A 14,283-nucleotide genomic window follows, 5' to 3' on the forward strand; every position below is an offset into this window, starting at 1 on the left:
TGTTATAGTATTTGATACACTTGTGTACACTTTTTTGTGTTAATAGTGTAATAATTACTTAATGATAAGTGCTGATATATTTTCACGTAAAAAGTTATTTGTAGGCATTTTAATTTTACTAATATCTGTTTATGCTTTTATCGATTACCTCTTTGCGAACATCTTATGTTCTCATTATATGAAATGTAGAACGAAAGTATTGTGATATTGGAAGAAAATTGGTTTCAATGTTTTCTAGAAAATTCATGTTCTTAGAACCCATGATACTGAGGGGGGAGGGTGTGGGGTTAGTGTGCGTGCGCTCGCGTGTGTTTTTTTTCTTATGGTGCTATCTATTTTCCGCCAACAATTACAATTAAAAATCCCGTGAAATTCTTTGAGCTATGTCACTGTAAAAAAAAATTGTAAAGATGCAGTTGTGGCTAATTTGATAAACACGTAGTTAATACAGTTATTGTTTTAATTATTACCTAGTGCAGTACGTATGATGAAAAATTACGAGTTATTGAATTTCACTAGTTTTTTTAGGTTATGATTTATTTGTTTATTTGTCAAGTTATTATTGACGTATTACTTTTTTATTTTCAATCTTTTTTTTTTTTTTTTTTTTTTTTTAGTGATATACAGAAAGTGAGAAAAGGTGGTAAGATAATTGCAGCACAAGTTTTGTAGAATATAAAAATAAACTTATCGTATGTAGCTCAGTAAAAGTATCATTGTAAACAGAAGTTCTTAACTGCAGACATATAATGTAGGATTCTCCCTAAATGACTTATAATTCGGCATGATATTGAGATGGATGTTACAGTAACAGCTGTAGACTCATGTCTCACACAGTGTTATGTACTAAATTACGTTATTAAACATTTTTTCCAATCATAAACATTTACTTGCTATTTTGTGAAGTTTATAAGTTATAATAATTAAGGTGAAATCTAGTAAGGGTGAGAAATTTTCTTTTGTACTTACTGCTTCTATGTTTGACTGCAGACGCCAGCTTTACTGATTGCCTACCTGATCGTCGCAGGGTTTTTCTTGACATACCTACGTCGTCCAACTGGCAGAATGACAGTTACTGAACAGAAGTTGGAGGGCGAGTTCCGGTATATCAACTCTCGCCTTATCACAAACTCTGAGGAAGTTGCCTTCTATCAGGGCAATCAACGTGAGAAGTTGACCTTATTGGCATCATTTGAAAAACTGGTTAGTATTAGCTTTGAGTTTCTGTACCCAGATGAAGTCTTCTGGAACTAAATATCTCGATTTTAGATTGAAAAAAAAATTTTTTTTTTTTATAATATTTGTTATACCGGTAGTTATATATTAATTTCTTTTTCTTTTCCTTACAGACGACCCATTTAAGAAGATTCCTGGAATTTAGAGTTGGAATGGGAGTTATAGATAACATAGTTGCAAAATGTAAGTTTCTAAGTAAATTTAGCTCAACCAGTAGCTTATATACTCTATCTACAAATGAGTAATTGAGCTGATAAAAACGAAGTAAGGAAACATGCTTTATATTAAATATAAATACCATATACCTACCACTGATATTCCATTACAGATATGAAGTGCTCAGCACACAAATAGTCCAGCCCATAAGATTTGCGTATTGAGTTTTTTGCTTTGAAGAGCTCTCATATTGTTCTCTTCAAAGTGTAAATCGACCTAATCATAATTCCCAGTTTTTTCATGAGATTTCAGCACAAGTTTCGTTCACATACTGTTACAGAGAGGTAAAGTGGAAATATAATTTTGTTGGTTGGGCCATTTATGTGCTGAGCACCTCATGGGTTACATCAAACACATTAACTCAAGAAGAACCATTAATGAGGGGGGGGGGGAAGGTAAAGAGCATACAATGATACGACACAGTTGTTTATGCCTATAAATGTTAAAATGTAACTTTATATCGAGAAATGCAAGCTGTTATAGTGCTTTTGCATACATAATGATATTTTCAGCCAATTGTGACGAACGGACACAACTTTTAATTACACACAGTGATCCACGAGCATACTCTTGATGTAATTTTGTGTCATTGGGTTAGTATTCGTATGAACATGGATCCAATTGTGAATACTGGTAGTTTCAATCACTTCAGATTTTTAAAAGTATATAGCAAAAAAGGGAGAGAGAACTGCATTGTTATATAATGAGGACATTACTGGTATTTTAAGTCGAAGTAATTTCTATAAGGGAAAGATGCACAGACATGCATGCATGTAAATTATTTGTTATTTTTTTTAAAATTGAAAGTAAATATACCTATATTCATTTTTCTTATTTATTTTTTTTTTTGCAGATTTTGCCACAGTTGTTGGTTTTTATTCAGTTAGTATTCCTTTTTTTGCTGCCAAACATCCTTTACTTATGGGATGTGGAAAAGAAGAAAGATACAGGGTAAGTTTAATGTTTATATTTAAGGACCTGCATCTTGTTCTATTGTATCTGAAAACTTACCCAGTTCATTCAACTGGATTTTGTAACATAACCCTAGAATATTGGTTTTATTTTTGCCATACATGGTATGAAATTGGTTTTATTTTTTTCATACATGGTATAAGATTGCTTTTATTTTTTCATGCTTGGTATGAGATTGGTTTTGATTTTATTTTTGTCATGCATGGTATTTTCCATGCTTGGTATAAGATTGGTTTAATTTTTTCCATACGATTGGTTTCATTTTTTGCATACATGATATAAGATTGGTTTTATTTTTGTCATGCATGGTATAAGATTGGTTTGTATAAGATTGATTTTATTTTTTCCATGCATGGTATATAGTTAAACAAAGTGTGTTGCTGCACAAACATTTGTGGCATTTTCAAAATCGAAGTATGACCTCAACTCGTGTGTAGGTGGTAATTTCATTTTGTTTTTGATTCAGTTTGCCTAATATCTGTGCTTAAGGAAAACATCTGAAACTTCAAATTCGCTGTAACTTTGTGCCCTATTTATAACAGACACAGATGAAAAAATTTTTGGAGGAAAAAAAAAGGGTAAAAAAAAATAAAAAGAGTAAAATATTACTAATGGTGTCAGGATCGTTACTTTTACATAATATATGATTGCATAGAAAAAATAACATATATTTTGAGGACCTTGAACAGAAATATAAATAGAACTAAAGTTGTGACTGAGGATTTGATCCCCATAAACTCAGTGTGCTACACCTGGTGTGTGAATAGGACGGAATTAAACAGTTGTGAAGTGCTCATCAGTTACGAGATTACTAAAAATTTATTATTAATAATATTGTGTTCTGGGTTTATGACATGAACAGTTGTGATAGTATGTGGCCTCATGAATTGCATTCATAGATTACATACGAGATGGATTCTTCTTCTCACAAAAGACGTCTATGCTTGGAATTTCCATCATAGAGTCGTGTTCATGGTTTGTTAAAGGTGCGATATCCCATCAAAAGAGCAGTTAATCATTTTCCGAAGCTGACTTGGAATACCTTTCTCTGGTTCAATTTTATTGGTCTTCTAAGTCTTAATGAATTATTTAGATGGCAGTAGTTTAAATGACAGGTGGTCTTCTTTTCTAACCCACAAAGCTTATACTGATGACAGACTACAGTCGCTAATCACGATTAGCATTATCGCGATTACCGAAAATATGGTGACACACTAGGTCCTGTCTGGTCAACAGCTGAATTACCATAGAGGAAACAATTTTCTTTATGTACATACGTATATGTTTGTTTCCCTCTTGGACAACACCTAAAGTTCATACTTTCTTTTGATGTTTGTTCATTGTTTTTTTTTTTCCTTTTTTTTTTTGTTTCTTGCAGCTTGATATGGGAATTTATATTATATGCTTTACAATGTAAACTGATACAATTTACATAATTACTATTTATATTATTTTTAAAAGAGATTAACCTATAAAATTTATATCATCATGCCAAAAATTTATATTATTTTGTAATAAAACATATTTTTAAAATCAACCCTAACCTCGGCGATAGCTTCGTAATGGAGACTGAAATTGAAAATCTGAAAAAGAAACCAGTTCCAGTTTGTAATCCATTATTTATTGAAATGAAACATCTTTCAGCAGCCTTCTATTTCTCTCTCTATATATACTCATTTTCGTTTCAATTTCATATAATACAATGGAAGGGGTAACAAAATTCCACAGCAGAAGCTATCACGACTTCCTGAATAATATAAATCAAAGTAATTCGAAACCAAACATTACTAAAATGTTACTTTCGTCCACTGGGCCGTGCCTCAGCGCGATTATCTTGTTCTGGAAACAGGATTTAGCTCCTGATTGCGATCGGGACGGTGACACACTACAAACCCGATCGCGATTAGGTCGATAATCGCGATTAGTGACTGTAGTCTGTCACCAGTATTACAGTTAGGTTTCACCACAGGTGCATCTGAGGTTGGTGGGTTCTAACCCTGTTAAGGATGATAGATTTTTAAAGGCGGTAAAACTGTTCAGTATGGCCATAACGAATTTTGTAAACAAATTAAAACTGAGAAGCCTGTAGGTATCATAGATTTACCACAAGTAAAAAAATTGTCTACGTAAATTAATAATTTCAGTAAGAGTGCACTAAAATTATGAAGTTTATGGACATCATAATTTTAGTGCAAATACACTGAAAATTCTTAAGGGGAGAGGATGGTATTTTTTTAAACTTTTTTCCTATTTGGTGTAAAATATTAATTTTTTGTATGTAGAGAGCTCATAGCTGTAGCAACTCAACCAAAAATAAATATTTTGAAAAAAAATTATTTGGGGGCCCAGATTTGAAAAAAATATTCCCAATGCAGTATTTTACTAAAACTGATATATCTAAACCATTTTTAAAGGTAGATTCATCCAGTTTTTTGCAATGTACTTGCAAAAGCATGCTCTACAAACTATCTGTAACAGAATTTTGATATTAGTCCCTACATTTGTAAAATAAACAATTAAAATTTAATAACACTTTTCTGAATTCCTTTCTTGTAAACAAATGGACTAAACTAATAGTTACAGAGAAAAGTTTCCTAATAGTCTAAATAATGTGTGTTCTAAATTTCATGTATGTATCTTTAATAGTTCAGAAATTATATCCATTTTTGTCTGGCAATGTAGCAAAAAAATGAAGTTACCGTAAACCGATAAAAGGGGGCGAGTGATCTAAAAATCCATAGCGTAGGAAGATTAAAAATGGCGTCTCAACATCTGATAAGGGCACAAATACCCACGAAATGTTATGCAATGCATTCCACACACATCAAAGACTATTTAAGATTTTTTTTTTTTTAATTCAATTTACCGGAAACAACAATAAAATGTGGCAAGTGATTTAAAAATCCATAACGCAGGAAGTTTAACAATGGCGTCTCAACATCTGATAAGGGCACAAATACCCACAAAATATTATGCTATGCATTCCACACATATCACAGAGAATTTTAAAGAATTTTTTTTTTAATTTACTCATTTTTCACCAAAAAATACCATCCTCTCCCCTTAAAATTCATATCGAAAAGTAATCTGCTACATCGATTTATAATTTGATAATGAGGCCATTTTAAGACACTACATACTTATTAAAGGACTCAAAATTTGTAAGCGTGATTACTTCGATCACAGTGTGCACACAAAAGTATCTAAGATCCAGTATGAATTAGAGATGTTTAGGTTTTAATTTGTCCTGTATAATTTGGATTTTAGAAAGACAGAAAACATGTATCTTACATTTGTTTTCCTTTCCTTTGCTATTAAAAGTGAATATAATAATTATGTTTGAGCAATAACAACAATATGGAGCTTCTTCATTTGGAGCAAGGAGCATTTTAATTTGCCACATTAAGTTTTATGGGTATTGTAACCAAAGACCTATAAAGTTTTTGAGCCTGGTAATCGGACCTCATGAATGAAGACTTGCATTCCTGTATTGCGATTGTTTAATGGAACATTTATTTTCAGCGCTACTATGAGTATGGCCGGATGCTTGTCAAACTAGCAGAGGCAATTGGACGTCTTGTGCTCTCCGGGAGGGAAATGACTCGGTTAGCTGGCTTTACCACACGCGTGACAGACTTGATAAAGGTGCTAAAGGACCTCAACCAGGGCCATTATGTTCGTACAATGGTGACAGGCTCCAAGTCTACTGCAAGCAACAGCACGCATGATGGAACCACAAGTAAATAATGCTCATTTTACATAAGTTTAAATAATGAAATAACGAAATTTGATGGAAAAGTATTCATTTTTATAAACTGACTTTATTGCATTACTGTATGGCACAAATTATATTGTGATTATTGATATTTTGTTTCCTTTTTTAGCATTAGATATCAATCTTAAAGATTGTGTATTACGACTTATCGGAAATAAAACAAAAATGAATATTAAAATATTACCTGGATGTGACGAGGTTAAATCTATTCTAATTGCTTAAACAATTAATGACAGCTATGATTAAAATTTGAGCTAGCTTGAACCTCAATTTTCGTGAAGCCAAGTGTAGGTTTTTCCTATTTTTCTAAATCTCTTTTCACAATCTCTTTTGCGCAGAGAAGAATCCCTCATTTTGATCTGAACAAATTGGCGTCTGAAAACAAAATGCTATAAACTTAATTCATATTAACACGTGAAAGTGATCACCATAATTATTATATTCTAAAAAAAAAGTTACTAGTAGGCTATATGCACATAAAATTGTGTGAGCAATTAGTTTAGGTGAAGTAGAACATGTAAATAATGTTTTTGTGAAAAATTAGGCAAAAGGTTGCTGAAACTTGAGAATGCTCTAAAAGCACTTCAGTACTATTACTAATAGTTATACAAACAGTAATACAAATGTAAGATTTATTTGTAGGAGGACATTAATAAGATGATACAATTGTACTCGTATCATCAAAATTCTAGGTATTGTTATATAATTATTATTAACGTTAATGGCACTCACATTGTTTTAATGGTATGTAACGTGTTCAAAAATTCATTCAACTAAATTTTTGTTGTTAGTCTTACTATATATTAATTTTTTATTGTTCCTGTGAAATATGTACTTACTATACATTCATTTTTTATTGTTCCTGTGAAATATGTATTCTTTGAAAATGGAATGCCCATTTTGTGTGTTTCTAAATGGAATTTTGTAATAGCTGACAGCTGATTACTGATTGAGGTAGCAATTGAGAAAATCTTTTTTTGTCTCTAGACAGCAGGAAACAGTCCTCCATGCCCTTGATCCCTGGGTCTGGCAGGATCATCTTCCAGGATAACATAATCCGCTTTGACAAGGTTCCATTGGTTACACCCAATGGAGATGTTCTAGTGGATGAGATGACATTTGAGGTTCGATCAGGCATCAATGTGTTGGTCTGTGGACCCAATGGGTGTGGCAAGAGTTCACTGTTCAGGATACTGGGAGAGGTAATTCTTTCTTAAAATTAGTGCTAAATTAGACATTAACTTGCGTTGGGCAAGACCATGGTCCAGGCAACGCAGGGTTTTTTTAAGATACTCCAGTTCCTCTGTTAATATCACTATCATCATTATTCATTCATTACAAGTGTACTGTATAGTGTGGGGCAAAAATATGTAACCAAAGTAGTGTCACTGTTTAAGATATGTTTATCGCACAATTACATGTTTTGCATGCTTTCCGTCATTGGGAACAACAAATTCCATGTGTTCGATGTTGTTAGACACAATATAGGGGTTACATCTCCCATCACTGAATCAATGTTCTCACATAGTTGTTGCAGAGTTTCTGGTATGGGTGTCAAACATTGTTCCTTCAACATTTCCTACAGAAACACACAACATATCATCAGGTCTGAACTTCTAGAGGGAAAAGGAAAGGCTGAATGCGAAGTAACATTTAATAGACACTTGTAAGACATTTTTAAGAAAATGAGGAGGTCTGATATACTATTTTAATAATTTATTGTTGGTTTTCTCAGTTGTGGCCACTCTTTGGGGGTACGCTGACAAAGCCACCTAAAGGGAAGTTGTTCTACATTCCACAGAGACCCTACATGACTCTTGGGACTTTACGTGACCAGGTAAGCTAATGTTGTAGAATAGTCGAAGAGTGTTGAACTAATCCTATCAGTAATGATTACTTTTGTTTATTGAAAAGCCAGAACATTCATTCAAATGACATCGATAAGTTAATATGTTCAGGTCTTTGTTATTATTAAAGAAAATGTTCATATAAATTTGAATTTCATTTCACCAAAGAGCACAATTTTATTATTTTATGTACATTTTCAGTGGTAATGTAGACACACAGACACACAGTATCTGGAGAGATGAAGTGACCAATTTTGAAAAACGTTCAATATAATAGAAAATACAATGATAGACCAGCAATAAATACCAAAATTAACCTTGTAATAATCCTGTAATAATATTCCCGAGACATGTTTCTAACAATGGTACTGAAAATATGAATACAGATTTTGAATTCTATTTCTACGTAATTTTACAAATCTAAATATGACGTCACTGATAATGATGTCTTCCCTGGAAAATCACATCAATCCATTAGGCCATAATTTCTTGTTTAATTTTGTTATTTTAAATTCATTAGTAATTGAATAACAAATATAGAAATTAGTTGCCTGTTATTATAGTATTTTGAATAATTTAATAATGTTTTAAATCCTGTGAATTTTGTATTAAATACTTATAGTCATTCTTCTTCAGTAGACTGTCATTTTCTTTGAAAACTCCTCGCACCATGCCATATGAAGGGTACACGGGAATAACTATCAAGTCGACCTGGTTGGCAAGTTGGTATAGCGCTGGCCTTCTATGCCCAAGGTTGCGGGTTCGATCCCGGGCCAGGTCGATGGCATTTAAGTGTGCTTAAATGCGACAGGCTCATGTCAGTAGATTTACTGGCATGTAAAAGAACTCCTGCGGGACAAAATTCCGGCACATCCGGCGACGCTGATATAACCTCTGCAGTTGCGAGCGTCGTTAAATAAAACATAACAATAACTATCAAGGTCCATTTTAGAAAGTTTCGAGAAAAACGAATTTTAAAGTTTAAGCACTTAATACTTTGTTATGTGTGTATTTAATAGAAATTGACGTAGTGGAATGTCAAGAACGATGATTTCTTATAGTACTTCCTTTCCACTATAAGATAGCATTATTAACTCAATTTCGATTTTTGATGGACCTTGATCGTTTTTCCCGTGTACCCTTCATATAGATTTACACCATCACAGAGAAAGTTCCTGGTTTATGCGTCAGTGTTAGCTACTGCTTTTGCATTTTAGGTAATACATTGTGTTTTAAGTGATTTTTGTATTATTCTTGTTGATTGTAAAATGTTTGGATCCACTGTATCTTAATTCTGCTTCAAAATTTTATTATTATTATTATTATTATTATTATTATTATTATTATTATTATTATTATTATTATCATTATCACCACCACCACCACCACCACCATCACCACCACCATCATCCTCATCATCAGTGTTGTCGTAGTTGTCATTGTTGTTGTTGTTTTATTACTTCTCTTGTTGATTGTATATTCATGTATTCAGTATATAAGATTCTTATTTACATAAATCAGTTAAAATTTGCAAGAAAACTTTCAAACCACTGTTGAAGAAAGCAGTTCAATTTGCACCATGTATTCTAGTTTTAAAATCAAGCTGTGTTTGTTGTCTATTGCTGACTGCTTGAATTCCCTGTTTCAGGTGATATACCCACACACCCGTGATGAGATGTTGCGCAGGGGTAAAAGTGATGCTGATCTGACACGTTTCCTGGAGTTGGTGAAACTGACGTACCTGTTGACACGAGAAGGAGGCTGGGATGCAATTGCAGACTGGATTGATGTTATGTCAGGAGGCGAGAAGCAGAGGATAGCTGTGAGTTGGTGGTGTATTAAAATAAGAACCTAAATATTTGTCCAGTTTGACAGTTGTGAAAAGCTTTACTTTAAAAATACTTGGCGAGTACTTCTCCTCATGAAATTAAAGATTCCAAATATAAGATACATACATCCTTCATGAAATGGATAAGCATCTATCACGAGCAAGCATTGCTGAAGCGTGTGTTCGTGCAAGAGGGGGACATTTTGAGCATCTGCTCTAGACAACTGACAATAATTAGCTTACCTTCTCTCAAGCAGACAGGTCCATTAGGTGTGGAATCAAATGGGGATAGATACAGTACGTGATATTCGTGTAACTCGGAAACTGGGATGAATATTGAAAAAGTGTATTAGGTTTTTTTGTTGCAAATAAGGTCCTAAATCACCTCAAAGATTGACCTGACCTTTTGACACACTCTGTATAGTCACCTTCAGGAGATCAGCATCAGGCAGAATTCTTATATTATATTTTTACCATTACTTGTATAATAATACAAATTTGCAGATGGCTCGGCTGTTCTACCATCAACCTCAGTTTGCGATTCTGGACGAGTGCACTTCTGCAGTGAGTGTGGATGTGGAAGGCAGCATGTACCAATACTGTCGAGAAGTTGGCATCACACTTTTCACTGTCAGCCATCGGCGTTCACTCTGGAAGCATCATGAGGTGAGTAATATCACATTCGTGCGTGTTCTAGAACAGGGATTTCAGGCATGAGCATTTGTACTCTTGGACAAGGATTCTAGAGACCTTCTGCTTACAGAATTGCATGCAGGCATACACTTAAAAGACATTCTATGTCATGTTACACCTCATGTAAAGACTAGAAATGCCTGCGCTTGATATGCTTGTTCTATAAGTTCACTGTTCTGTGAAGTCCTTCAATCATTCAGTAAAATCAAGAAGCATAAGAGGCATAGGTTAATATGCTGGTAGTATTTGCTGGGTCAGTAATTGTATCATTATCATACAACATCCTGCATAAATCTCAGCTGAATTATTGTGTTAAATCTACTCAAACTTGTGTAAAATAAGAAATATCAAACAATAGCATGTTTCTTACACTTCATCAGTCCATTATGGAGGACAGTCAAATTTTCGAGGATTGATATTATAGTAATGCAAATAACATTTATTATTATTTTTGTATGATTGAAGGTAAAATCACGAAAAACTTTCTGGAAAACAAAATTCTCTACATTTGTTTGCTGTTCATGTCGTTTCCCACTTCCTCGTATCTCTATTTCCTTCATCTCTCTCCACCTCTACAGTAATTTTTCTTCCTTTCCTTTTCCTTTCCTTTCCTTTCCTTTCCTTTCCTTTCCTTTCCTTTCCTTTCCTTTCCTTTCCTTTCCTTTCCTTTCCCCTATCCTTTCCTTTCCTTTCCTTTCCCCTATCCTTTCCTTTCCTTTCCTTTCCCCTATCCTTTCCTTTTCTTTCCTTTCCCCTATCCTTTCCTTTCCTTTTCTTTCCTTTCCTTTCCTTTCCTTTCCTTTCCTTTCCTTTCCTTTCCTTTCCTTTCCTTTCCTTCCCTTCCCTTCCCTCTTTCTTCCTCTAGACCTCTTCTCTCATGCTCCCATTGCTTCTCACTTAGTTTTCTTCTCTTTTCTGCCCTTCTCTTCACTCCTAACCCATTTATCTCCCCTCCTCTCCTGTCCTCTTCCCTCTTCTCCTGTCCCCTTCTCTCTTCTCTCCTCTCTTATTCTTTCTTCTAGTATGCACTGTTCCACTCTACCGTTTATATGCTATTCCTGATGTCAGCTGTAGAGTCCTGCAATGTTCTAACATAAGAGAGGCAACCAAGATATTACAAAATTCGTCTCATTCCATATGAAAAACTAATCGCAAGATAAGCGCTAAAATACTTAAGTGGTTAAAACATAAAGTGTTTGGAATGGAGGGCAGCGAATATTTTCATAAGAAGGCCGAACAAACATGACAGGCCTCCTCCTGCAGAGTGAACATTGGTGAATATCGAACTTCGCCTTACTCGACAAACTTGAACCGAACAGAGCACCTGTAATGCACAATGTCATCAGCTGTCGAAAGGTGATAATTAAGAAATTGATATGGATTTATAGAAGCATCCATCTGAAGCACATTTTCTTTTCATTCATTTCTGAATTTGTCTATCTAACAATATCTCCCTTGTCCCTAAATCCATCAAATTTCTTTATACTCAATTTCTGACCTGGCTAATGCTTAGTTGTCAGAAAGCATATCTTAAATCAGTAAGAATTTTATATCCAGCAGATTCTGTGAGCAATGAATGAAGTGTCTTTGGATCAGGTTTTTCAGCGTACATTTATTTTTCTATGCTATTATCGTTTCATAATTTTTTCTGTAGTACCCACTCATCATCACAACACTGAATAGCTTGCAGATAGAAAAATAATCTACGTGAGGAACTACCTATATATAAGCAAGTGCAATCTGGCTAAAAGAATGTAACAAGAACCAGGTGTGGTCATAAGATCGTTTTTGAGTATTTCAGTCATTATACATTCACAGTGTGAATGTCTTTCTTCAGAACAGTGGGGATAATTTAATATCCTTGAAACCTTAATGAGTTTCAACTCGTGTTAAGTGGTAATATCTATCGCAGTTTTCTGATAGTAAATAATAAATTAATATATTTGTTATTACTGGAGAACATTCTGTAGGACCAAAAAATTAATCTTTACATAGAATAAGTAATATAATGTGAGACTTAAAATTTGATCAAATTGAGCTCGTACACATGCTCCTATATTATGATTGTAGTCCATGACATTTGTTTTTAGCATTTTGAATGAAAGTCTGTGAGTTCAGTTCACAACACAGCTGCTTGTGTGTTGCAGTATTATCTCCAGATGGATGGCCGAGGATCTGTGCAGTTCAAACCCATAGAACCTGATACAGAAGAGTTTGGATCGTGAGGTTTGTAGGGTAATAATTTGAAGTAATTGTGTCACATGTGATGCAAGAAATGTGCTCTGTCCGAGAACTTAAAATTTTCGACCTCCGAGACTTAGTAGTCAATTTAGAAAGTTTATTTTTCTATTCATTGGAATTTTTTTTAGCAAATGGAAGTTGGGACCTCTTTTCATGACGAAACTTTTTTAGGTTATAAAAGCTTGCAATGTGAGCTAGCTGGACTGGCCTTGTGCTCCGTGTTTCATGCAATTTTTGTACTGTACAACTTATTATATCCTCTAAGGTGTGAGAACAAATGTGTTCATTGTCGGTGGAAGTGTTAATAAGGGAATAGAAATGTTCGAACTAAGACAGTATGTATGAATAGGTGAATCTAGTTCTTTTCTTTGGCAATAGAATCTGTTGTTCCAGTAGAAATATGAACTTATGAAAGATTTCACTTAATCTTCATTCCTAACATTCAGAAAGTGGTTTATGATACATCATTGTCTATCTTTATTTATACTTTTATTCGTTGTTTTTCGGTAGATTTTGTTATACTGTCTCTGGTAGGTGAACAGAGGAGAATAGTTCACCCTCTGCACTCATGTATTCTCTGTCCTATTCATTGACAAATGCCAGTGCAAGACTTTACTTCCGCAACCATTTACTTACCTGCTTGCTTTGGTATAATGTAATATCTTAATTTGACAACAACGGGCAGAATCATTTGCAAAAGATTGCTAAGATGACATCGGAACAGATGGCGTCTGGAACATGATCTATGGCTTGTTATGTATACCAGTATGGGAAGTAGAGAAGTGCGGATAGTAACATTGATTGGGTGCAGACTTGGTGAATGAAGAAAGGTAATGAAGGTATAAAGAGTGGAGACTTTGTTCAACTAGCACTTAGTACGCACTGTTTTGTATCATTTGATCTGCAGTCTGTCAATGGCACATTTACTATTCAAACCAACTATACTGATAATTTGATTTACTCTAAACAGATACAGGCAGACTTTTTATGAATATGTCGATTTTTTTCTACCATTGTGATTCCACTATTTTTTTTCTCCTTCAGAGGAGGGCCTGTAGGCAAGCACCGCAGCCTTAGGCTTATTGTGCAACCTTCTTTTATTGGGATGATTTTGAAGTCCTTAGGACCGTTCATCAAGCATGTGATTCACTGTGTGGTGGCATCTTATCGATTCAGCCACAGCATCCAGATCTGACAGAATCCGCGTGAACATGAATGCCCCTCCACCTCTCTGTGATGTTCCTCTACAGCCTCCTCAGATCGATGGCATCTGTTCACAATTCACATGCCTGAATCTGCTGCATCCTTAACCAGAGAGACACGCCGCCGTCAATTCCACGACTCACCAAGGCGCCATCTGTCCAAGGGAGCTACTCTTCCCCAATCTAACCACTGTCCGTTTATATAAGCCCCAATGGCTTCTCTGGATATGTGCAGTTCCTGCAGACAGAAATTCAACTTGCTCTGGATTAAAG

General features: G+C 34.4%; 1 protein-coding gene across 1 annotated transcript in view; it reads left to right on the forward strand.

Annotated features, from left to right (window-relative positions):
- Positions 1–13,974, forward strand: part of Abcd3 (ATP binding cassette subfamily D member Pmp70) — a 35,063-nt gene extending 21,089 nt beyond the window's left edge. Inside the window, exons 8-16 of the mRNA XM_069847290.1 lie at positions 991–1,203; positions 1,350–1,419; positions 2,306–2,403; positions 5,947–6,163; positions 7,187–7,401; positions 7,935–8,036; positions 9,695–9,868; positions 10,379–10,540; positions 12,715–13,974. Coding sequence (XP_069703391.1) covers positions 991–1,203; positions 1,350–1,419; positions 2,306–2,403; positions 5,947–6,163; positions 7,187–7,401; positions 7,935–8,036; positions 9,695–9,868; positions 10,379–10,540; positions 12,715–12,792 — 1,329 coding nt within the window. The 3' untranslated portion in view covers positions 12,793–13,974. The remainder of the gene's footprint in view (positions 1–990; positions 1,204–1,349; positions 1,420–2,305; positions 2,404–5,946; positions 6,164–7,186; positions 7,402–7,934; positions 8,037–9,694; positions 9,869–10,378; positions 10,541–12,714) is intronic.
- Positions 13,975–14,283: the final 309 nt, after the last annotated feature.

The sequence above is a fragment of the Periplaneta americana genome, chromosome 15 (genome assembly GCF_040183065.1).
Source record: "Periplaneta americana isolate PAMFEO1 chromosome 15, P.americana_PAMFEO1_priV1, whole genome shotgun sequence".
NCBI classification, from domain to species: Eukaryota; Metazoa; Arthropoda; class Insecta; order Blattodea; family Blattidae; genus Periplaneta; species Periplaneta americana.